This window comes from Halichoerus grypus, chromosome X (assembly GCF_964656455.1).
Source record: "Halichoerus grypus chromosome X, mHalGry1.hap1.1, whole genome shotgun sequence".
In the NCBI taxonomy this organism is placed as follows: Eukaryota; Metazoa; Chordata; class Mammalia; order Carnivora; family Phocidae; genus Halichoerus; species Halichoerus grypus.
In genome coordinates, this window is record NC_135727.1 from 120521650 (window position 1) to 120547595 (window position 25946).

The 25946-nt window shown below is 42.6% G+C and overlaps 1 protein-coding gene across 1 annotated transcript in view; it reads left to right on the forward strand.

The window, feature by feature from the left end:
* Positions 1-19384, forward strand: part of ASB11 (ankyrin repeat and SOCS box containing 11) — a 31298-nt gene extending 11914 nt beyond the window's left edge. The window contains exons 3-7 of the mRNA XM_078064892.1: positions 11-118; positions 3649-3799; positions 6651-6785; positions 8567-8758; positions 18782-19384. Coding sequence (XP_077921018.1) covers positions 11-118; positions 3649-3799; positions 6651-6785; positions 8567-8758; positions 18782-18906 — 711 coding nt within the window. The 3' untranslated portion in view covers positions 18907-19384. The remainder of the gene's footprint in view (positions 1-10; positions 119-3648; positions 3800-6650; positions 6786-8566; positions 8759-18781) is intronic.
* The last annotated feature ends 6562 nt before the right edge of the window (positions 19385-25946 follow it).

The following is a 25946-nucleotide window of genomic DNA, read 5'->3' on the forward strand; positions in this document are numbered from 1 at the left end:
CAAATTCTAGGGTGTCAACGTGAACCTCGTGACCATTAACCGGGTCTCTTCGCTCCACGAGGCGTGCCTTGGAGGCCACGTAGCCTGCGCTAAAGCCTTATTGGAAAAGGGCGCGCACGTGAGTCCTGCCCCCCCTGCCCCCCGCGGCTCTGCCCAGGTGCACCTGCTAGCGTCTACAGAGATGCTACCTTCCAGACGGTGCACCCCCTGGGGGTGCAGGCAGGTCTGGCCCTGTCTGCGTGCACATTCCTGAGCCACTGACACACTGCGGGTCCCTCCCCTCTTCAGCCTTTGTGCCCGTGGATGAACATTCCAATGAGGTAATTCACAGGAATCTTTGAAAATTGTGATGCTGAATTTCAAAAGAGCAACTGGAACTGAAGTTATCTGAAAACCGATCTTGGGAAGTTGATTGGGAAACACTGGAAAGAACACAAATTAAACGAACAACAACAGAAACACTCTTAATGCAACACCCTAAACCAACTGTTTTCCTTGAGCAAAATCATCACATGAGCTTTTAGTAAATAATACATTGAAAAAAATCCAACAGAATTTTTATCTTATTTTAAAATTCTACCCTTATTTCTCTTTTTCTTTTGTATATTTATTTTATTTTTATGTTATTTTTTAACTCCAGTGTAGTTAACATACAGCGTTATATTAGTTTCAGGTGTACAATGTGGTGATTCAATGCTGCCACACATCACCCGATATCCTTAGTTCAAGGCTAAGGAGTGGCTGAGGTGCTGTGTGTAATAAACATATCACAGTAGAATTGTAAAATTAAAACTTTTGAAAATCTCAGTGACGTTTATTTAGTTGCCAGCTATCATTTTGTTGCTAATTTTTAAAAAAGATTTTGTTTACTTATTGGACAGAGAGAGAGAGAGAGCACAAGCAGGGGGAGCGGCAGGCAGAGGGAGAGGGAGAAGCAGGCTCCCAGTTGAGCAGGGAGCCCGACGCGGGGCTCGATCCCAGGACCCTGGGACCACGACCTGAGCCAAAGGCAGACACTTAACCAACTGAGCCACCCAGATGCCCCACTAATTTTGGTTTTTAAATTCAGTCCCTGTGTTCTTTGTTTTATGAGCTGCAATGTTTTTAAATGCTTATGGGAGATTTTCTTAGCATTTTATGTGGAAGTTGGGTTTCTACATGTAGAACTGAATATGAAAGTCTTTCTTGGGCAAAGCGATGTTCCTGATGCCATAGTGGTCGTGTATTTTTATTAGGTTACCACTTAGTCAATTCACGTGTAATGATGAGGGTGAGGTTGGGTGTGGGCCATTTCCCTTTTTTAAAGATTTATTTGTTGATTTATCTATTTATTTTAGGTGGGGGGAGGGGCAGAGGGAGAGGGAAAGAAAGAAACCCAAGCAGACTCTGCGATGAGTGCAATGCGGGGCTCGATCTCGTGACCCTGAGACCATGACCTGAGCCCAAACCAAGAGTCGGATGCTTAACCGACTGCACCAGCCAGGTGCCCCAGAGGACCCTTTCCTTCTGTTGGTGGAAAAGAGCAAACAATATCGGGTTGTAGAGGAGTGTGTGCTGGTACAACGCTGGGAGGTTTTGTGGAGGACAAAGAAAAGAGTAAGACACGGTCCCTTGGTTTTGGCAATCTTATGAGGGAAGAGTTGATAAATATTGTATTATTTAACATTTAAATCGGAAGGAGAGAAAGAATCAAAGAACGTTGGTCCATCAGTAGAAAATTCCTCACAATTGGCAGCCCTGTGGGTGCCTCAAATTCAGTGCATCTGAAACTGTGCTTAGGATGTTCTTCCCTCGGGGACCAGCCCTCCTCTGGCCCACCCAGTCTCCAAGACCCAGCGAGACACATCCCCGCTTTCCCACCTTCCAAACCTGGGCTCAGCCTGGATCTTCCCTCTCCCCCGCTAACTAATCCCCACAGCCTGCTCATTTTCTTCTGAAATACTTCTCAAGTCGCTACTCTCTTTTGTCTTGCTCCTAGAGCGATCTAAAGCTCCCATTACTATATCAAAATCATCTCTGTCTCTGTGGGTCTTCCCTGATAGAATTCAACCGATCCTGGAGAGGCAATTGTCTTCCTTGCCTTTGCTTCTGAAACACTGGCGCCTAATAGGTGCTCAATAAATGTTTGCTGACCTGAACTGAGAAACTTAGGAAATCAAATTTGAAGGCTTTGGGACTGAGGATGAGGATGATTCTCAGTAAAAACAAATCAAATGAAACCAGCCCCACCAAATCTTTTTCAGGAAAAATGTAAATAGGTTAGAAATCCCTAGACTATATGAATTCACACACATTTTGCCCTGTCCTTGTCTGTCTCCGCCATCTTAGCATCTCCTCTTTAACTTTCCAATTTAACAGGGGCTATCCTGGCACTGTGGAGAAATATCTTTTGTTGTTTCTTTTTTTTTTTTAAGATTTTATTTATTTATTTGAGAGAGAGACAGAGAGAGAGAGAGAGAGAGAGAATGAGCGGGGGGAGGGGCAGGAGGAGAGGGACAAACAGACTCCTGGCTGAGCAGGGAGCCATACACTGGGCTTGATCTCAAGACCCTGAGATCATGACCTGAGCCGAAATCAGACGCTTAACCAACTGAGCCACCCAGGCGCCCCCTTTGTTTGGTTTCTGAAACAAGAAAATTTAGGATCCTGATTATCACAAGCATATATACTCAGTTGTTAAGGCAAATGGTTTGACATCAAGCCTTCATTGTCCTCCATTTCAATCCTGTCAGAGGCTCTCCACCCGAATGCCTTGGTTCCCTGATGTTCATTCCAATCTATTGCTAATACTCAAAGATGCCTCCCACATCCTTGGAAGGCAGCAAAGGTGGTTGGAGACACCATGTTGATGGCTGTTTTCTTTGTGACTTTGGCTTGATCACGATCTCTTTGGGAGTCACTGCCAGCACATGCAGTGTGTATGGATTATAGTAGACCAGCAAGGAAATTTGTGGCAAGAAAGACAGAACTGTGGGGGAATTGCTGAAGAGACTTTTTTTTTTTTTTTTTTGCAAGCACAGATTTGAGGACCTGGTTTCTCTAGCATTTTTGGTTCCTGCCATGTTTGTCCATGATTGGGAGCGGGAGTCAGATCCTTATTAATGGGAAGTGAAAATAATTGTTGTTGCAAATGCTTAAATGCTTACTGGGCACCAGGCAATGTTCTAAGTGTTTAACATGTAGCAACTCACTTGATCCACCCAATAACCTCATGAGGTAGATTCTTTTATGATTCTCATTTAAGGAAACTGAGGCACAGAAAGTTAGTATTCCAACCAAGATCTCTGAACAGATAGAAGAGAGGGTGCTGGGACTTGAACCCCAACCAAGCTAATGATTCCAGAAGCCATGTTCTTAACCACCAAGTAGGGCAACCCCTCAATGATTAGGAGGCCCCTAAGAGGCTCTGGAATACCCATGAATACATTTGAAAAGCTTTCTCCCATTTTGCCCCACTTGCAATATTACTTATAGGTAAGACTTGATAGGCTACTGGTATCTAAAAAACGTAATTAAGTGTAATGATGTAGCGTTCCCTCACTCATTCACCGGCCTGGGAAATTCCTCCCTGCAGATGCACAGGAATACACGCTTGGAAACGGTGAGAGAAAAATGACAAATCCCCTGGGTCTCTCTGCTCACCATTAGGTCAACGGAGTGACGGTTCATGGGGCCACGCCCCTGTTCAATGCGTGCCGGAGCGGCAGTGCTGCGTGTGTCAACGTGCTGCTGGAGTTCGGAGCCAAGGCCCAGCCCGAGGCGCACTTGGCTTCACCCATCCACGAGGCAGTCAAGAGAGGTAACGGGGCCATCCCATTGCACACGCCGCATTGGTGGGATCACTCCGATCTGCACGAGTCAGCAGTACAGGGGTCACCGTGCAAGGAACACCCAGACTTTCACCGGTAGTCTGTGTGTTGCTTAGGATCCCAGAGCTGCAACTTCAGAGCCCCTGAATTTTCAGGAAATACGGGTGGGGCATGCAACCGCCCTTCTTGGGCCCTGGGAACAGTTTTCTGTCTCAGGAGTCACATTTCCTAGGGAGTCAGTCTCTCGGCAGCCCTTTCTCGAAGCTCTTTGCTGGTGGTGTTTTGGGGGCAGCTGGCCCGGTCAAGCCTGCGGGGGTGACTTCCATGAGTCGTACTTTTTGCTTATGTCTCTGTCTTTACTAGAAAAGAACAGCTCTTCTCCCAAAGCCCATAAAACATCAGCCACTGAAATAAATTATGAAAGCGTCTGAAAGCCAAGGCTGATAGGAGCCCTAATGGAAGATTAAATGTAACTGTCCACGGCAAGCAATATACTCTTTTGAGATGAGCTGCTGACTTCAGGGTCATTAGTTATTGCAAAGAAATTGCAACTTTAAAAAGCATGGCATTAGAAACCTTGAAGTTGATTCTAGACTCCTGTATTCTCAGTTACTTTTGAAATGAGCGAAGAGAGTAAAGTGAAGGTCTTTAAAAACTTCATGCATCCGCTAGACATGAACAAGAAGAGATCACTGAAAGGCCAAGGCCATTTCTCAAAAGTCACACCGAGAGAGCAACATTTCTGTTACTCAGTGGTGGAATTATTCTATTATATTGAGATAAATAAAATGGGGAAGTTAGAACACTATAGAACAAGTGATCTTTGCTGGTCTAATTGGGGATGAAACTCTTTATTTCCAAAGGCAATAATGAAAGATTTGCCCCAGGTTAATAAACATTGTCACTTGGTAATTTTTTTTTTTTTTTGCAGCAGATTATTTTTTTCCTGTGCTTTTATTTTTTCCCCCATGTTTTAACAGTTGAAGTATAATTAACGCACAGTACTATATTAGTTTCAGGTGTACAAAACAGTGATTCAACACTTCCATACGTCACCCAGTGTACTCTTCATCCCCATCGCCTGTTTCACCCAGCCCCCCACTCCCCTCCCCTCTGGCAACTGGCAGTTTGTTCCCTGTATTTGAGTCTGTTTTTTGTTTTGTTTTGTTTTTTCCGTTTGTGGATTACTTTAAATGAAACAAAAGACCAAATCTCAATGTATCTATGGTTTTGATGTCTTACATGTGTTTAATAAACATTTATTGGTTAATACCTGATTCTGGTCATTTTCCAAACTCCAAGTACATCCTTTAAGTTGAAGGGAAATGGTCTACTTTGGAAATGATCTAAAAGTCTTAAAAAACTTTTTTTAAGGTTGATTTGAAGTAAAAGTTCATCCGTTTGTTGCATTTCCATCCGAACATTTAAAAATAGATAAATATTGGGAATGGTTTGAATTACTGAAGTAATTCTGCAGTACTTGGATGGTTTTATGTTGGAGTGTTTGCTATCTATGTGCCTACAAAATATATACATGCTTATCATAAACACATCAATTCACGTGTCTCTATGTATTTTTTTCTGTATCTACAAGCACGTTAGGGACCATCATCCACAGGATGGAAGAACAAATAACAAATTCATTATTTTAGATGCTGTTATATTAGTGCTAATCATTTATATATTAATTTTGTAATTAATGAGTGTTGTGAGTACTTAAATTTAACTCAGACCAGGCTCAGTTTCTTCTGCAAAGAAAAAGAAAGAAAAAAAATTAAAAGGACAGGAATTATTTAAAAATGTTTATTAGGTGCCCTGTATTTACCAGGCAGTTTTAGGTACTGACTAGATATTTTTTCTGGATTTTTTAAACATCTGCCAACAGAGTAGGTCAGTCTGAGTCCATGCTTTGACATATCGATGCTATAATCCCAGTATAATATTTACTTATGTGAACAAATAGTTTGGATCCATAGGATCCTCATTTGTACATTTTAATGCATATTTTTATTTAATTTAGCATTTGTGATAAATCAACCAGGTTTGAGAAGAAGCTTGCTTTTATGTTATCTTATAAAAAAAGATTAGTGAAGTGATGGTAAGATTTTTTTTTAAGAAAACACTTAAATCTTCAAAGAGAACCCTCTTTATAAGCTCCCATCAATTCCTCAGAAGTATTTGGTCCTGATCAAATCATTCGTATGCTGCAAATTAATCGAGTCAATTCATTGGGCAGCCTCTCCAAGGACAATGCTTGTCTACATACTTCTTGTTAGCCACTGAATTTGAAAGTGCAGTTAAATATATCCTATATTTGAGGATTTGAAAGTGCAGTTCAATATATTCTATATTCAAGGCTTTTTATTCTCAGAGGTGTCTTCCAGGTTAACCAAAATAAGGAGGTGCAACCATACATGGGTGAAGAAGAGAATGAGAGATTTGTAATGGAGAGGGATCAGGGCTGGGCCTTGCATTTGAGTGCTGGCTTTTTCAGGGTAATAATAGGATGAGTCGTTCACCCCTCTGCATCCTGCAGCCTCTATTTATAAACTGGTGGCTTCACTGTAGAGAGTGATTTCAGCTCTGCTCCTTGGAGCCCTTAGTCTAGTTGGAGGTACCTCAAGGGCTGCAAAGGGGAATTTAAGTGGGGAAGTATGGGCATGCTTTTCTTTTTATGGTTTTGATTTTGGAGTTTTCTAAGATTTCTCCCCCCTCAATTTTTTTCTGCTTAAAAAAAAATCTAGGTTATTTCTAAAGCCCATTACAGATAAGCAATTCTATAGTTCTATAAATAGTCAATATTTCCCTTACTTGAGTAAGGTTACCTTTTTTTCCCACCAGGTCATAGAGAGTGCATGGAGATCCTGCTGGCAAATAACGTTAACATTGACCAAGAACTGCCTCAGCTTGGAACTCCCCTGTATGTGGCCTGCACCTACCAGAGGGTAGACTGTGTGAAGAAACTTCTAGAATTAGGTAATTTCCAGAAATCTTTTTATGAGAGGAACCTATTAACTTTGTTGGTTTTCCATGGCTTTAAAGACAAAGTTCTTGGGCGCCTGGGTAGCTCAGATGGTTAAGCGTCTGCCTTCGGCTCAGGTCATGATCCCAGGGTCCTGGGATCGAGTTCTGCATTGGGCTCCCTGCTCAGTGGGGAGCCTGCTTCTCCCTCTGCCTCTCTCTCTCTCTCTCTGTCTCTTATGAATAAATAAATAAAATCTTTTAAAAAAAGATAAAGACAAAGTTCTTGTCAGGCTGGACAAAATTCTGACAGTATTTGATGTTTGAATGCTTGAAACAGAACTTTTCCAGAGAAATGAATGTCTACTTCCTTTGATATTGGCTCCATTTACCTGGTATGGTTCTCCTTGGTGGTTTCAAGAGAGAGCAAGAGTCTCTTTTCCATTAAGTGCTAGTGGGAAAAAAACAATTTTATTTCATTGGCTCTTTTTGAGTCACATGCCCATCTCTGAGCCAATCATAGTGGCCAGAGGAGTACAATGCACTGATTGGCTTAGGCCTAGATTTCAGTCTACACTGAAGTTGTTGGGCTTCACTGGAAACACATGAACTGGGAACCACAGGGGATGGTTCCCCAGAGGGAAATCTAGGTGTGGTTATCAGGAAGATGCTCAATAGCAAAAATAACAGACATTTGCCATAGACTCTTTTAGATCAGTCCTGCTAAGATCCTTAGTAACCTTTTTCTTTTTATTTTTCATTTTTTAAAAAGATTTTAAAATTTATTTGAGAGAGAGAGAGAGAGGTGACGGGAGGGGCGGAGGAAGAGAGAGAGAGAGAGAATCTCAAGCAGACTCCCCTCTGAGCATGGAGCTCAATGCCGGACTCGATCTCACGACCCTGAGATCATGACCTGAGCCAAAATCAAGAGTCGGATCCTTAACCGACTGAGTCACCCGGGTGCCCCCTTAGTAACCTTTTTAATTCTAAAAGGCATAACAAAAACTGGGAGTCCAGGGAAAAGTAGAATGTCTTGAACTATTATTTGGTAAAAGATTCCCCAAACGTAGCTACTGACATAAAGGTAGAGTCTGTACTATGAATCTTTATTATTTTTTTTTTCAAAGATTTTATTTATTTATTTGACAGAGAGAGACATAGCGAGAGAGGGAACACAAGCAGGAGGAGTAGGAGAGGGAGAAGCAGGCTTCCTCGCGGAGCAAGGAGCCCGATGTGGGGCTCGATCCCAGGGTCCTGGGATCAGGACCTGAGCCGAAGGCAGACGCTTAACGACTGAGCCACCCAGGCGCCCCTGTACTATGAATCTTTAAATCAGAATTTTTATCTCTTAAGATTTTTTTTGTCTTTTTCATCCCCCATCATTTACTACTCCCTGTAGTAGTTCAGAAACCTTTTTTTTTTTTTTTTGAGCCCAGAATAAGAGAAATACTAAAGAAACTTCACTTTCCCCTTTGCCAAAAACCAAAATAATAATTCTGAGTAGAAGGAGCTGCAAATATTTAATTTTGTTCATCACACAGTTCATACGGGAAAGCAAGTAACATATTTTAAATGACTAAAAATATCTTTCTTCACTTTTCTCATCAAAATAGTTTGCGGCGGTCTGAGTAGCCATCGCTGAGGTTCTGGGCTTAAGTCGTGTATTTCCAAAGATCTGTCAAGCACGTCATGACATTGCAGATACCTTTGCAGATATCTGCAGCTACTGTATTTGCAGCTCCTGGTATTTCCACGGTAACGTTTCGCGTTGGCTTGTGGTCATCTGCTTTCCTCAGGAGCCAGTGTGGACCGCGGCCAACGTCTGGACACTCCCCTGCATGCGGCGGCGAGGCAGTCCAGCGTGGAAGTCATCCACCTGCTAGCCGACTACGGGGCTCCCCTAAAGCGCAGGAACGCCGGGGGCAAAAGCGCGCTGGATCTGGCCGCTCCCAACAGCAGCGTGGAGCAGGCACTCCTGCTCCGGGAAGGTAAGGAAGGGCTGGGTGGGCCTTTCTCCTCCATAAGCACGTCGGCTCTCTCTCCTTCCTGTCTTATCTCTGGACTGTCTTACCTTTGGCCTTTTCTCTGTTTAATTGGGCGTGTGGCAGGCAGCAGGTGTCACTTGCATCACCGCCGAGATTTTATAGGCTGTATCTATTCACTTATCACAGAAGGGCATTTATACGGCTGGTATGTCCCTGTGGATTTTCTGTAACGAGAAAATAATCAGAGAACTTGGTTTTCACCATGAGGAGCTTGAACTGCTGCATCTGTCCTGGCGTAAGCGTGCAACTGAGTACACCAAAACTCTGCTTTGTCACATTCGGGGTAATTAGCGATACTTGAGCTAGAGGCTGTAGGGTGGACACAGAGTGCGTATTTCGGACGCGGGACTAAACAGCGAAGTTGCTTGCCAGATCGGTTTCTCCAGATCAGGGAGTAGGTGGATCTGTGCCCTCCATTGCCTCGCTCCCATTTCCACCATGGGCTAACAGAGCTACAGACGCCAGAGGAGAGAAGGCAAGTCTCTAAAATACTCTATATTCCACATTCAAAAGCGAGCCATGCTAAGTCCATACAGAAAGAGAATATTATCTGAGCCTATACTGATCATTTGTATGCTTGGGAGACTCTTAAAGAATAATAGTAATTATTCAGCGTTATGCATGTGTCAGGCGCTGAGCTAAATTTGAAAAGTAGATGAATCTCCCTGAATTGTGGAAACTTAAAAGCAGGGAGAACTTTAGAGTAACTTGTGCTAGCCCAGTTGCAAATGGGAAAAGAGCAGCATAAAGATACTGGCTTGCAGAAGGTCATATGTATGACTCCTCAGAAGAACTAGGATTCCAGCCAAGCAGTCTGACCCCGGAACACACACTCTTAATGTTATGCTGGCCCAATCCTGAACCTTCTGAAACAGTTTCTGGGGGAGACGGGTTTTACTTTACTCACCAGTTCCATTTTATGAGACCACCCTCACGTCTTCTATACCTTCCAAGTGGAAAGCTTGGTTCAATAATTGTAGGCATACTTTCTAGGTCAGTGCTTCCTGAGTTCTGCCGTGAGTACAAATCACCCCGGGGTCTCATTAAAATGCAGATTTGGATCCAGGAGTTCTGTGGTGGGGTCTAGACTCCGTACACCCACCGGGTTCCCAGGTGCGGCTACTGCAGCAAAAATGTTTCCAGGTCCAGGATTTAGATTTCTTTTTTTTATATATATATTGTTTCATACAAGCTCATTTTCTTTTTTTTCTATTTATTTATTTATTTTTATTATTATGTTATGTTAATCACCATACATTACATCATTAGTTTTTGATGTAGTGTTCCATGATTCATTGTTTGTGCATAACACCCAGTGCTCCATGCAGAACGTGCCCTCTTTAACACCCATCACCAGGCTAACCCATCCCCCCACCCCCTCCCCTCTAGAACCCTCAGTTTGTTTTTCAGAGTCCATCGTCTCTCATGGTTCATCTCCCCCTCCGATTCCCCCCCTTCATTCTTCCCCTCCTGCTATCTTCTTCTTCTTCTTCTTCTTTTTTTAACATATAATGTATTATTTGTTTCAGAGCTACAGGTCTGTGATTCAACAGTCTTGCACAATTCACAGCGCTCACCATACCACATACCCTCCCCAATGTCTCCCCACCCTATTCCTCCCACCCCCCCCATCACTCCAGCAACCCTCAGTTTGTTTCCTGAGATTAAGAATTCCTCATATCAGTGAGGTCATATGATACATGTCTTTCTCTGATTGACTTATTTCGCTCAGCATAACACTCTCCAGTTCTATCCACGTCGTTGCAAACGGCAAGATTTCATTCCTTTTGATGGCTGCATAATATTCCATTGTATATATATACCACCTCTTCTTTATCCATTCATCTGTTGATGGACATCTTGGCTCTTTCCACAGTTTGGCTATTGTGGACATTGCTATTATAAACATCAGGGTGCACGTACCCCTTCGGATCCCTACATTTGTATCTTTGGGGTAAATACCCAGTAGTGCAATTGCTGGATCGTATGGTAACTCTATTTTCAACTTTTTGAAGAACCTCCATACTGTTTTCTAGAGTGGCTGCACCAGCTTACATTCCCACCAACAGTGTAGGAGGGTTCCCCTTTCTCCGCATCCCCGCCAACATCTGTCATTTCCTGACTTGTTAATTTTAGCCATTCTGACTGGTGTGAGGTGATATCTCATTGAGATTTTGATTTTGATTTTCCTGATGCCAAGCGATGTTGAGCACTTATGTCTGTTGGCCATTTGGATGTCTTCCATGTCTTCTGCCCATTTCTTGATTGGATCATTTGTTCTTTGGGTGTTGAGTTTCAGAACTTCTTTATAGATTTTGGATACTAGCCCTTTACCTGATATGTCATTTGCAAATATCTTCTCCCATTCTGTCAGTTGTCTTTTGGTTTTGCTGACTGTTTCTTTTGCTGTGCAAAAGCTTTTTATCTTGATGAGGTCCCAATAATTCATTTTTGCCCTTGCTTCCCTTGCCTTTGGCGATGTTTCTAGGAAGAAGTTGCTGCGGCTGAGGTCGACGAGGTTGCTGCCTGTGTTCTCTTTTAGGATTTGGATGGACTCCTGTCTCACATTGAGGTCTTTCAACCATTTTGAGTCTATTTTTGTGTGTGGTGTAAGGAAATGGTCCAGTTTCATTTTTCTGCATGTGGCTGTCCAGTTTTCCCAACACCATTTGTTGAAGAGACCGTCTTTTTTCCATTGGACATTCTTTGCTGCTTTGTCAAAGATTAGTTGACCATAGAATTGAGGGTCCATTTCTGGGCTCTCTATTCTGTTCCATTGATCTATGTGCCTGTTTTTGTGCCAGTACCATACTGTCTTGATGATGACAGCTTTGTAATAGAGCTTGAAGTCTGGAATTGTGATGCTGCCAGCTTTGCTTTTCTTTTTCAACATTCCTCTGGCTATTCGGGGTCTTTTCTGATTCCATACAAATTTTAGGATTATTTGTTCCATTTCTTTGAAAAAAGTGGATAGTATTTTGATAGGGATTGCATTGAATGTGTAGATTGCTCTAGGTAGCATTGACATCTTCACAATATTTGTTCTTCCAATCCATGAGCATGGAACGTTTTTCCATTTCTTTGTGTCTTCCTCGATTTCTTTCATGAGTATTTTATAGTTTTCTGAGTACAGATCCTTTGCCTCTTTGGTTAGATTTATTCCTAGGTATCTTATGGTTTTGGGTGCAATTGTAAATGGGATCGACTCCTTAATTTCTCTTTCTTCTGACTTGTTGTTGGTGTGTAGGAATGCCACTGATTTCTGTGCATTGATTTTATATCCTGCCACTTTACTGAATTCCTGTATGAGTGCCAGCAGTTTTGGGGTGGAGTCTTTTGGGTTTTCCACATAAAGTATCCTATCATCTGCAAAGAGTGAGGGTTTGACTTCTTCTTTGCTGATTTGGATGCCTTTTATTTCTTTTTGTTGTCTGATTGCTGTGGCTAGGACTTCTAATACTATGTTGAATAGCAGTGGTGATAGTGGACATCCCTGCCATGTTCCTGACCTTAGGGGGAAAGCTCTCAGTTTTTCCCCATTGAGGATGATATTCGCTGTGGGTTTTTCATAGATGGCTTTTATGGTATTGAGGTATGTACCCTCTATCCCTATACTCTGAAGAGTTTTGATCAAGAAAGGATGCTGTACTTTGTCAAATGCTTTTTCTGCGTCTATTGAGAGGATCATATGATTCTTGTTCTTTCTTTTATTAATGTATTGTATCACATTGATTGATTTGCGGATGTTGAACCAACCTTGTAGCCCAGGGATAAATCCCACTTGGTTGTGGTGAATAATCCTTTTAATGTACTGTTGGATCCTACTGGCTAGTATTTTGGTGAGAATTTTTGCATCCGTGTTCATCAAGGATATTGGTCTGTAATTCTCCTTTTTGATGGGGTCTTTGTCTGGTTTGGGGATCAAGGTAATAGTGGCCTCATAAAACGAGTTTGGAAATTTTCCTTCCATTTCTATTTTTTGGAACAGTTTCAGAAGAATAGGTATTAATTCTTCTTTAAATGTTTGGTAGAATTCCCCTGGGAAGCCATCTGGCCCTGGGCTCTTGTTTGTTGGGAGATTTTTGATGACTGCTTCAATTTCCTTAGTGGTTATAGGTCTGTTCAGGTTTTCTATTTCCTCCTGGTTCAGTTTTGGTAGTTGATACATCTCTAGGAACGCATCCATTTCTTCCAGATGATCTAATTTGCTGGCATAGAGTTGCTCATAATATGTTCTTATAATTGTTTGTATTTTTTGGTGTTGGTTGTGATCTCTCCTCTTTCATTCATGATTTTGTTGATTTGGGTCATTTCTCTTTTCTTTTTGATAAGTCTGGCCAGGGGTTTATCAATCTTGTTAATTCTTTCAAAGAACCAGCTCCTAGTTTCGTCCATCTGTTCTACTGTTCTTTTGGTTTCTATTTCATTGATTTCTGCTCTGATCTTTATCATTTCTCTTCTCCTGCTGGGTTTAGGCTTTATTTGCTGTTCTTTCTCCAGCTCCTTTAGGCGTAGGGTTAGGTTGTGTATTTGAGACCTTTCTTGTTTCTTGACAAAGGCTTGTATTGCTATATACTTTCCTCTTAGGACTGCCTTTGCTGTATCCCAAAGATTTTGAATAGTTGTGTTTTCATTTTCATTTGTTTCCATGAATTTTTTTTAATTCTTCTTTAATTTCCTGGTTGACCCATTCATTCTTTAGTAGGATGCTCTTTAGCCTCCATGTATTTGAGTTGTTTCCGACTTTCCTCTTGTGATTGAGTTCTAGTTTCAAAGCATTGTGGTCTGAAAATAGGCAGAGAATGATCCCAATCTTTTGGTACCGGTTGAGACCTGATTTGTGACCTAGGATGTCATCTATTCTGGAGAATGTTCCATGGGCACTAGAGAAGAATGTGTATTCTGTTGCTTTGGGATGGAATGTTCTGAATATATCTGTGAAGTCCATTTGGTCCAGTGTGTCATTTAAAGTCTTTATTGCCTTGTTGATCTTTTGCTTAGATGATCTGTCCATTTCAGTGAGGGGGGTGTTAAAGTCCCCCACTATTATTGTATTGTTGTCGATGTGTTTCTTTGCTTTTGTTATTAATTGGCTTATATAATTGGCTGCTCCCAGGTTAGGGGCATAGATATTTACAATTGTTAGATCTTCTTGTTGGATAGACCCTTTAAGTATGGCCTTCCTCATCTCTTATTATAGTCTTTGGTTTAAAATCTAATTTGTCTGATATAAGGATTGCCACCCCAGCTTTCTTTTGGTGTCCATTAGCATGGTAAATGGTTTTCCACCCCCTCACTTTCAATCTGGGGGTGTCTTTGGGTCTAAAATGAGTCTCTTGCAGACAGCATATCGATGGGTCTTGTTTTTTTATCCAATCTGATAGCCTGTGTCTTTTGATTGGGGCATTTAGCCCATTTACATTCAGGGTAACTATTGAAAGATAGGAATTTAGTGCCATTGTATTGCCTGTAACGTGACTATTACTGTATATTGTCTGTGTTCCTTTCTGGTCTATGTTACTTTTAGGCTCTCTCTTTGCTTAGAGGACCCTTTTCAGTATTTCTTGTAGGGCTGATTTTGTGTTTGCAAATTCCTTTAGTTTTTGTTTATCCTGGAAGCTTTTTATCTCTCCTTCTATTTTCAATGACAGCCTAGCTAGATATAGTAGTCTTGGCTGCATATTTTTCTCATTTAGTGCTCTGAATATATCATGCCAGTCCTTTCTGGCCTGCCAGGTCTCTGTGGATAGGTCTGTTGCCAGTCTAATGTTTCTACCATTGTAGGTTACATATCTCTTCTCCCGAGCTGCTTTCAGGATTTTCTCTTTGTCTCTGAGACTCGTAAGTTTTACTATTAGATGTCAGGGTGTTGACCTATTTTTATTGATTCTGAGAGGGGTTCTCTGTGCCTCCTGGATTTTGATGCCTCTTTCCTTCCCCAAATTAGGGAAGTTCTCTGCTGTAATTTGCTCCAATATACCTTCTGCCCCTCTCTCTCTTTCTTCTTCTTCTGGGATCCCAATTATTCTAATGTTGTTTTGTCTTATGATATCGCTTATCTCTCAAATTCCGCCGTCATGATCCAGTAGTTGTTTATCTCTCTTTTTCTCAGCTTCTTTATTTTCCATCATTTGGTCTTCTATATCACTAATTCTTTCTTCTGCCTCATTTATCCTAGCAGTTAGAGCCTCCATTTTTGATTGCACCTCATTAATAGCCTTTTTGATTTCAACTTGGTTAGATTTTAGTTCTTTTATTTCTCCAGAAAGGGTTTCTCTAATAACTTCCATGTTTTTTTCAAGCCCAGCTAGTATCTTTAAATCATCATTCTGAACTCTAGTTCCGACATCTTACTAATGTCCATATTGATTAGGTCCCTGTCAGTTGGTACTGCTTCTTGTTCTTTTTGTTGAGCTGATTTTTTCCATCTTGTCATTTTGTCCAGAGGAGAATAGATGAATGAGAGAAGAAAATGCTAACAGGGTAACAATGTCCCCAGAAAATATACACTAAACAAATCAGAAATGACCTGAACCTGGGGGAAAAGAAAGGGAAAGAAAGAAAAAAGAAAAAGAAAAAAAAAGAAGAAAAAGAAAAAGATAAAAACAAAACAAAACAAAAAAACAGAATATGATCAAATATGATCAGGCTGGTGCATAGATCAGTGCCACATGCTAGATTTTGGGCATATTTTGGTCTGTTAGAAGAAAGTGCCTCCCAAAATTTTAAAGAAAGAAAAACTTATATATGTACAAAAATAAGGGTTAATATGATGAAGGGATGGAATATGACTGTAAAGATGAAAATTATAAAAGATTTTATAAAAGGAATTGATAAGATAAGAAGTTGGTTGAAAAAAGAAAGAAGAGGATTTAAAAAAAAGAAAAAAAAAGGGAGAGAATGTGATCAGGCAGGAGACTAGAACAAAGCCATACACTAGAGATTTAGGGTATATTTTGATCTGTTAGAAGAACTGTATCTCAAAATTTTAAAGAGAGAACAACTTATATATATATACCAAAAATAAGGGTAGCTACTATGAAGGGATAGAATATGACACTAAAAATGAAAAATAAAAAATATTTTTTAAAAAAGGGATTGATAAGATGGTTGAAAAAGGGAAAAAGAAAAATTCAAAAAAAGAACAGTTAAAAAAAATTAACTTTGAAAGACTAAAGAATCATGGTAAAAAAGCCATGAATTCTATGTGCAGTATTCCCCTAGCGCTGGAGTTCTGCCGTTCTCACTGATGGGTAAACCTGGTCTTGGCTGGCTGTTCTCGCTCATCTTCTGGGGGAGGGGCCTGTTGCCGTGGTTCCCAAATGTCTCTGCCGGAAGCGGAATTGCCCCACCCTTGCCGGTCGGGGCTAAGTAATCTGCTCGGGTTTGCTCTCCGGAGCTTTTGTTCCCTGCAAGCTTTCCGTACAGCTTTGGAGGCCGAGAGTGAAAATGGCGGCCTCCCAGTCTCCGCCCCGGAGGAGCCGAGAACTCGGGGCCCCGCTCCTCAGTGCGCCCCCAGAGAAAAGCAGTCAGTCACTCCCGTCTCCCCGGTCTCCGGCCGCACTCCGCACTCCCCCGGCCTGTGACCGCGCCTTTCTATCTCTGGCACCCGACCCCGGGTGGAGTCTCCAAACCCAGCAGATCCCCGCGGTGCGCTCCCGCACCTCTCCTCCCGGGGGAAGAAGGTGAGTCTCCCCGGATCTGCCGCTTGTTGGGTCCCTGCTGGAGGAGCAGTGGCCCGACTGTGCCGCGGATCACGGTTTATGGCAACCCCGAGCTGAGAGCCCGCGCCTGGGCTCCGTCTCTGCAGCCGGCTTCCCTGCTCCGATACCTGGGAGCTCGGCCGCACTCAGGCACCCCCGGTCCTTCTGTGACCCCGAGGGTCCTGAGACCACACTGTCCCACGAGGGTTCCACCCCCCGCTCAGCCACCAGAGTGACGTCCCTCAGCGGAGCAGACTCTAAAAGTTCCGATTTTGTGCTCCGCGGCTCTATCACTTGCCAGAAGCGGCCGATGGAGGCCCCTCCCCCGCCGTCTATCCTCCCGAATATCGCCTCGGATTCACTTCTCCGCACGTCCTACCTTCCAGAAAGTGGACGCTTTTCTGTTCAGAGAGTTGCTGCCATTCTTTTCTTCGCTCTCCTGTTGAGTTTGTAGGTGTTCAGAATGGTTTGATCCCTATCCAGCTGAATTCCTGGGACCAGATGAAATCCAGGTCTCCTATTCCTCTGCCATCTTGCTCCACCCCCCCCATTTAGATTTCTTCTAAGCGAGTTCTTCTGTCCTCTGTTGTCATAAATACAGCTACTTCATCCAGAAGGATGAACACTAGCTCTGTCAGAGTTCACTCTGGTATCTGAGCTTCTGTAGGCAAACTAGACAGTCTGTCTGTGTTACTGTTTTCCAGAGGAGCTTTAGTTGGGTGACAGGTAGAGATGCTTTCCATTCTTGCTTCCCAAGATTTTAACCGAGGGCAATTATTTGCTCTTTCTATCACATGGACGCTCCTCGGAAACATCAAATCAAATGTGACCTGGCTATTTGCATAGGCAGTGTGCCATTTCTCATGGGGTGCAGGGTCCTGTTACAGTAGGATTTTCTTGACAAGGACAACCTTGTGTCGTCCAGTAACCACACAGGTCTAATTGAAGAGCTCTTTACCGAGACAGTCAGGTTAGGGAATAATGGGAAATTACCAACGCCTCGGTATAACTAGTGTTCCAGCCCAAACCTCATTTGTCCTACTCAACCATATTTTGGCTCCCCTTACTTTCCTTCAGCCACTCAAAGCCATGGGTGTGATGACTCCATGAGCCTCCTTGAGACTGAGGTTCCGGGCATAATGGGGGTTAAGCAAGTTGGGTCCTTTCTCTAGATCCTCTATTGAGCTGGGAGCCTGGAGTAAATGGAGGGCCCCTCCCAATAGGACTTGGGACCCAGCCAGCACCAACTTGTGAGCAGCTAGAGCCAGGAAGTCTAGGAGGCCTCTGTGACCATACAGACCCCAACACCCGCTCGGCAGTTGGCCCTTGCTTGGCAGCTCTGTCTCAGGCTCCTGCCTGCTCAGTGCTTCCATTCAGGTTTTCTCCTCAGCCGGTATTATCACATTCATTGGCACATACAGTGCATGAATGGAGTGCATTCCCTTTATTTATTTTTCAAATTTTTAATTTAAATTCAATTTAATTAACACATAGTGTATTACTAGTTTCAGAGGTAGACTTCAGTGATTCATCAGTTGCATACAACACCCAGTGCTCATTCCATCCCGTGCCCTCCTTAATGCCCATCCCCCAGTTACCCTCTCCCCCCACCCACCTCCCCTCCAGCAACCCTCAGTTTGTTCCCTAGAGTTAAGAGTCTCATGGCTTGCCTCCCTCTCTGTTTTCGTCTTATTTTATTTTTCCTTCCCTTCCCCTATGTTCATCTGTTTTGTTTCTTGAGTTCCACATATGAGTGAAACCATATGGTGTTTGTCTTTCTCTGATGGACTTATTTCGCTTAGCATAATATTACCCTCTAGTTCCATCCACGTCATTGCAAATGGCAAGATTTCCTTCTTTCGGATGGCTGAGTAATATTCTATTGTATACATACACCACATTTTCTTTATCCATTCCTCTGTCAGTGGACATCTGGGCTCTTTCCATAGTTTGGCTACTGTGGACATGAAGTGAATTCCCTTTAGGCCTCACGCTTCATTCCTGGCTTGCCTCTGGTTAGCTTCACTCTTCAATATCGCTAATACAATTACATTTAGAGGGTCAACTTAAATGTGTCCCCACCCGGGGGGGCAAACTGGGGTCCCTGTGTGTATTTAATGTCTGCTCCATCACTCTGTAATCCATGTAGAGATCCAGCCTCTCTTAAGCTTGTAGAACATTTCAGCCTCTTCCAGTCCTCTGGTCTCCCCTTCTCCCCCACCCCCACTGCCCCGAGCTTCACACATTTTAATTTTTTCCCCAGGCCCACCTGCTCTTTCCCAGCTCTGCCGCCTGTGTGTTCGGAAGTGCTTGGGTCGAGCATGTCATCAAACCATCCATGAACTCCATCTGCCGGAGCTGCTGGAAAGATTCCTGCTGTACCGGTAGCCACAGCTGGCCGCGGGAAGATACTTGGAGATAAGCAGGTTGTTGCCTGCTGTATCCAGGGTACCTAGTGTACATGCCCAACCACTAGACTCAAACTGTCTTCGAATGAGCTCAGGCAGTTAGTGTAGGTCCCCGATGAACCGGAACACTTGAGGAGTGGAAACTCCTGGTTAATGCTCTCATTAACCAAGGGGCAACCAGGAGCCCTTTTGTCTTTAGCTTTTGTTGTTAAGAAACTTTAAAAATCTGTGAAGGGGAGTGAAAATAATCTATGTTTGAAGATTCACGCTCTTTAATTATCTAAGGGTCAATATTCTGAATATCATGCAGACACATGTAAATCTGGGCGAATAAGATTATGAGGAGTGTACATAATTCAAGATGTGTTCCTGATTTAGTTCCTCCCTCCTTACCCCTTTCTTTCTTTGCTTCTGTGAATAAACCTCTGCTATAATTTTGATTTCCTTGCTATTTATATATACACACATACATATATATATGTATATATATATATATACATATATATATATATATATGCTGAATACATTAAAAACGTCACAGTTAGCAGAGACTTCCAGTTACCAAGTTCCTGGCTGATAAGAGAGATGTTGGAAGAGATTAGCTCACCCAGAAGTTGGAGTCTATCGCTCATCACTTCTGGTATTAAATGCTGTTCCTTGACGTAAACACTTCTAGGCTCGAGCAACACTGGGCGTTCCCAACTAGCTGAACCCACAGGCACTGTTTGATGCTTGTTGCAACCCAAGCATCTATCAGCTTATTTTCAAAGTCAAGAGCCTCAGGGTTTTTGTCTGACATGTTAATGCCAGTCACTGAGATGGGCTCAACGCTGGGTCAGTATTATTTCTGTGAGTCTGGACCCCAAGTAAGCCTGATGATTATAATAGAAAACACAGCCTTCCCCTCCCCCTCTCTTTTTCTTCTTTTCCACTCCCTCCCCTTCTGCTTTTCCCACTGCTAGCCTTTCTTTATCTCCTCCTCCTGTTTGTGAATTCAGAACATGGAAATTGGATAGACTTTTAATTGTTGTAAGTACTACTGTCATGGTTCAGTGACTAGAGTAATATTAGCTTCTAAAAAGAAAATTTTCTCTCAAATGATCCTAAGTTTGGTCCAAATATGTATTTCCCCCCCAGTTTTCCTAGCCCTTTGATTCTCAACTAGGGACAGTTTTGCCCGCCCCCCCCCCGGCCCCAGGGACATTTGGCCAAGTTTGGAGACATTTTTAGTTGCCACAACTGAGGGAGGGGTGCTACTGACATCTAGTAGGTGGAGGTCAGAGATGCGGCTAATCATCCTACTGTGCACAGGGCACCTCCCCACAGCAAAGAATAATCAGGTCCAAAATGTCAGTAGTGCCGAGATTGAGAAACAGTGCTCTAAAGCTGGGCTATTCGGTACAGGAGCCACAAGACCCATTAGGCTGTTGAGCAGTTGAAATGTGGCTGAATTGAGATGTGCTGTGGTATTAAAAAAAGTACCATGTTTTGAAGATTCAGTACAGAACATGTGAAATATTAATAATTTTGATGTTGATTACACATTGAAATGATAATATTTTGAATGTATTAGGTTAAATAAAATTCATCATTAAAATTAATTCCACTTCTTTTTACTTTTTAAATGTGACTACCATACAATTTTATTTTTTTTATTTTTTTATTTTTTAAAGATTTTATTTATTTATTTGACAGAGAGAGACACAGCGAGAGAGGGAGCACAAGCAGGGGGAGTGGGAGAGGGAGAAGCAGGCTTCCCGCCGAGCAGGGAGCCCGATGCGGGGCTCGATCCCAGGACCCTGGGATCATGACCTGAGCCGAAGGCAGACGCTTAACGACTGAGCCACCCAGGCGCCCCACAATTTTAAATTATACATGTGGCTAGCATATTTCTGTTAGTACAGTTTGAGACCTTTTTCTGATTTTCACAACTTGGGAATATCAAATAAGTTAATTAGTTAACTATCTGGGGAAAAAAGATTAAATTAATTTAAATTCCTATTTAACATCACGTTCCAAAAACAAATCTTGGTTTTTTTGAAAATGTTAAAAAAATTTCAAATGCTCTAAAATACTAGAAGAAAATGTTCATGAATGTCCATGAAAGGGAAGGTCTTTTCTAAGCCTAATATCAAAGGCAGAAACTTTAAAAGAAAATACTGATAAATTAAAATACGTATCATAGATATTCAGTAATTAAAATATGTATCATAGAACATTCAGGAATTGGAGGCTTTCTGTCTTCAAAGTGTTCTCCTGAGTGCATTTTTTGGTCAATGTCTGAGCTCTGTGTTAAGCCCCAGGATGTCCTAGGATATTTCATCCATCTGTGGCCCTGAGGAACGTGAGGATCCTGCTGTTCCATCTACTTTCTGAAACTGCAGACCACGGATTTCACGAATCATTTGTATGGACCTCCCAGCTCTGGTAGGTGTGTTTTGTGCATGTGTGTGGAGGGGGGACACTCTAATTCTGAACTGAGTCCCAAGAGACCACTTACCAGACCGATCCTTCTGATTCCAGAAGGATGTGGATACAGAACAGGTCCAGATCCCTGTGTCTTGGAGCTGTTGCGATGTTTTATGATTTATGAATATAGAGATTGGACATGAAGTAGTCTTTAAATTCCCTGTGAGTCCTACGATCCATCAAGCTAGAATGAGACCACCAGATGGAATCTTCTGGTTTATATGATACTAGATTGCTTGCTTTGGGGGGTTCTTAATACTAATCTAGATTATTTCATTTTTCACAGGATGTGGGATGTCTTATTCCCCAAATGGTGTAATATTCTACAATTTCAATCATATTTGAAGTGCTGTAGGATAACTTTTCAATTAATTCATTAAATACATTTTTACCTGGCATCTGTTATGTTCCAGACACTAAGCCTATGAAAAAGATAGACAAGGTCCTTGCCCTCGACAAGCTAATAAGTTACTGGAGGCAACAGGGAGTAAGCAACACATACATACATATCATCCTGTCAGGAAAGTGATAAGAAAAATAAAGCAGGCTGAGGTAAAGTGTGATGATGAGAGCTACTGTTTTAGATAAGGTGATTAGGCAAGACCCTGGCAGGGTGACTGAATTGTGAAAGAACTCCTCAGGCATGTGTCTAAAATTTATTAGTTTATTTTTACTGTGAAGGTTTTAGTGACTTTTTTCAGTATATCACATTTGTTGTTTTGTTTTGCTTTCTTTGCCTGGTTTAACGTCATGATCCTGTTATAAGAGTATTTTTGGTTCCTGCTTTTCCCCCAAACCATACTGCAATGATCTTCTAAGTTTCAAACCCTTCGAATCTATCCTCTTAAATGGTTGCATCCTATCCCTTAGCTTTTCCGTATTGCTGGAATACTTAGATTACTTCTAATTTCTTGCTGTTGCAAATACCACTAGTGTGAACTTCATTTTTTTAATAAATCTTTTTAAATGTTTGAGGTAGTTCTTAGAAGATGTTCAGAAGAGGTATCTACCGATTAAGAAAACCGTTTAAAATAATAGTTGGGGCGCCTGGGTGGCTCAGTCAGTTAAGCGTCTGCCTTTGGCTCAGGTCCTGATCCCAGGGTCCTGGGTTCGAGCCCCACATGGGGCTCCGTGCTCCAGGGGGAGCCTGCTTTTCCCTCTGCCTGCCGCTCCCCCTGCCTGTGCTCTCTCTCTCTCTCTCTCCCTCTTTCTCTCTGTCAAATAAATAAATAAAACCTTTTAAAAAAATAATAAAATAATAGTTAAAAATAATTGGAAATATTACACAATAAATCACTTTAAGGGAAAAATATTTTCATAACCACACAAATATCCAATATTACCTATCCATGTACCACGTGTCTCTCTAAGGAGACACGTAATACATCAATCTCTATACCCTGTGTCTGTCTCTCATCTATCTACCCATCCATCATTTATCTGACTCTATCCCTCATCTGCCTTGAGTCATTATTTTAAAAAAAGTAAGCTTGCCTGTTTTATTTGGAGACTTAAGCTTCAACTCTTTCAACATCCCTTGAAGTATTTAAAAGGTTAGGTATGTCATTCAACATCTCTGGTTTTCCTGTGTCCTTTGTTAAGGGACGGTTTCTCCCAAAGTGATTCTCCCTGATATTTCTATTTCTCGTCAGAGAAACCTGAGGTTTACAGATACTTTTCTCAGTCACAGCGCTCGTGGTAGAGACGACTTGGCGTGCCTAAGGCCGGCACGGGGAGGGAGGAAGGCTGTATGAACAGCTTGCTAGGGAAGGGCGCTTTCAGCGTTGGAGGACCTCCTGAGCTCACCCATCCCAGACGGCCACCAGCGGCTGCTTTCGCTTGGGATCAGTAATCTCCCTTCTTCAGCCGAGTAGGCACTAGGATGAGCACATGGGTCACACTTTAGCCTGTAAAACATGCACTCTAGATTTTTAATTTTTATCTGGTACATTTCCCCCCACCACTGTTGTTTCGAAACTTTCCCAGCTTACAGAAAAATGACAAGAATAATACCATGAACATTTGGATACCTGTCACCTCAGTTTACCCATTTTTAGCATTTTGCCACATTTGCTCATCTGTGTGTACGCACACATGTGTATACATGCGTGCACATGCCTGTAGAATGTATATGTATATAAACCATGTATAATGAATACATATACCAATAATTTTTTTAAAGATTGATTTCTTTTTGAGAGAAGGAGTCTCAAGCAGACTCCCCACTGGGCACAGAGCCCAATGCGAGCCTGATCCACGACCCTGAGATCATGACCAGAGCCGAAATCAAGAGTCGGACGCTTAACCTACTGAGCCACCCGGGCACCCCTGTACAAATAATTTTAAATGGGCCATTCATGAATAAACTGTGGAAGTCATGATTCTTCCCCAAGGCCAGCATTAGCTGAGGCCGAGTGTTGCAAAAAATATAAGGGGGGCACCCAGAAACTCTATCATCGAAGTAAATATTTTAGTGCAATGTTTAAAAAAAATTCGATGTTACAGAAAAAAGCCCACGATGACCAAAAATATCAAAAATTTTAATAAAGACGGGCTGTTGTTTGTCTTATAGGCTTAACACAATTGTGCAAGGAGAGGAATGTTTCCAATCAGCTGGAGGTCCTGGGACATATGAGGAATGACAGTGGCTTGCGAACAGATTGGGCAATGAGGGCTTTATATATACTCCTGTGTTTTGACTGTGGAGCTTGCATTAGCTTTTCCCTTTTTGATGCACAATGTGTCCAGAGGGGCAGGCATTTCTCCCTCTGCAAGCTGCATGTGGCTCGGCCCTAAGCACTTCAGCAGGCACCTCCTAGGAGCACAGAGATTCTTTTGTATCACCTCCGTGCAGTAATCACATGCAGGAAGCTCGACAGTGATGCACTTGTGACTATGTGATATGAGTCCATATTTAACTTTCGGAGATTGTGCCATCGATGTCTTGTCCCCCCTCTCCCAACACACCTCCAGTCAGGATCTGATCAAGGATCATGTACTGTTGTCTCCTTTGAGCTAGAAAGCCTCCCCACCCCCCCCCCCTTTTGTCTTCCGTGCCATTGGCCTTTTTGAAGAATCCAGCCCCATTGTTAGGCAGACTGTTTCTCAATTTTGATTTGCCTGATGGTTTTCCTCAAGAATGCTGCACTCTGCCGGTTTAAAGAACTCATCCTTGTTTGGATCTGACTGTCCTGCTAGCTGGAGTGGGAGTGAGTGCCCTCCCAAGTAGCAGCACCAGCTCGCCCAGCGCCAGAGCCAGCTATGCTAGAACCGCAAACAGCTCGGCTTTTTGCGGGAAGGGCAGACCATTCCACATTATCAGAGGAGATGTGTACCTTTTGGGTTTTAAAGGTTTTGTGCTAGAAAAATGGCTGGCTGGAATGACAAGAGGTTTCTGCTCCTGGGCCGACTTTGACTGCTTGGAGGTGACTTTCAAGGCTCCCCAGGGCCTGGCGGGGGGGAGAGTCTGGGAGTCCATGAGTGACGTCAGCTGTGGACATCTGGGTGAGGGGGGCGCAGAAGCACTGGCTGGTAAGACTGCGCTTGATAAAGAATGACTGTAGCTCATACACATGTAAATCAACTCTATCCTCATATAGACCCTTAAAAATGCATGACTTTCTCTTTTTTTTTCTCTAAGATTTTATTTATTTGACAGAGAGATAGAGAACACAAGTAGGCAGAGAGGCAGGCAGAGGGAGAGAGAGAAGCAGGCTTCCCGCCGAGCAAGGAGCCCGATGCGGGGCTCCATCCCAGGACCCTGGGATCATGACCTGAGCCGAAGGCAGCCGCTTAACCGACTGAGCCACCCAGGCGCCCCTGCATGACCTTCTCTTGTAATGGTTTTTGAATTCCTGACCAGAAGTGTGGTTAAACAGTTAAAAAAAAAAAAAAATCAGTCCCCATCCTCCACTATTCTCGAGAGGTGACCAACATTATAAATGTAGGGAGAAGGTTAAAAGCTGAGTAATTCCCTCCCAGGTACTAAGGCAACAACCTAGAAATCCCCTTTATTGTCATTTTGGACAATAAACTTAAATTTGGTTATGGAAAAGTGGTATCTTCTTGGAGTTTCATTAAAGGTAAATAAAGAAGCTGTACCAGGAAGATTTTACTCAAAGAACGGGGTTAATATTCAGGATCCCCATGGTGCCTCTCTGTTTAACTCCTCGTCATCCAGTCTACGTTGGGACTACATTTCTCAGTCTCTGCCAAATGCAGGTTTTATAGTTCTTCAGCTCTTTCCTGGTGTTGTAGTGAGCAATGCCTATTATGCCCATGGCCCGTTTAGTTAATTCTGCAAAGAACTGGAGGGCAGTTTGGCAGAGTTTCTCTCAATCTTAAAAGAACAATTCCAAAATGAAATTTATATTGAGATAATTGTGCATTTGCATGCAGTTGTAAGCGGTAATACAGAGAGGGCTCCTGTGTCTTTGCCCACTTTCCCCCAGTGACAGCTTTCTGCAAACCTCTAGTACAGTGGACCTCGGCCACCGACCTCGTTCAGAGTTCTCCAGTTTGGCTTGTAGTCACTTCTGCGTGTGTCTTTAG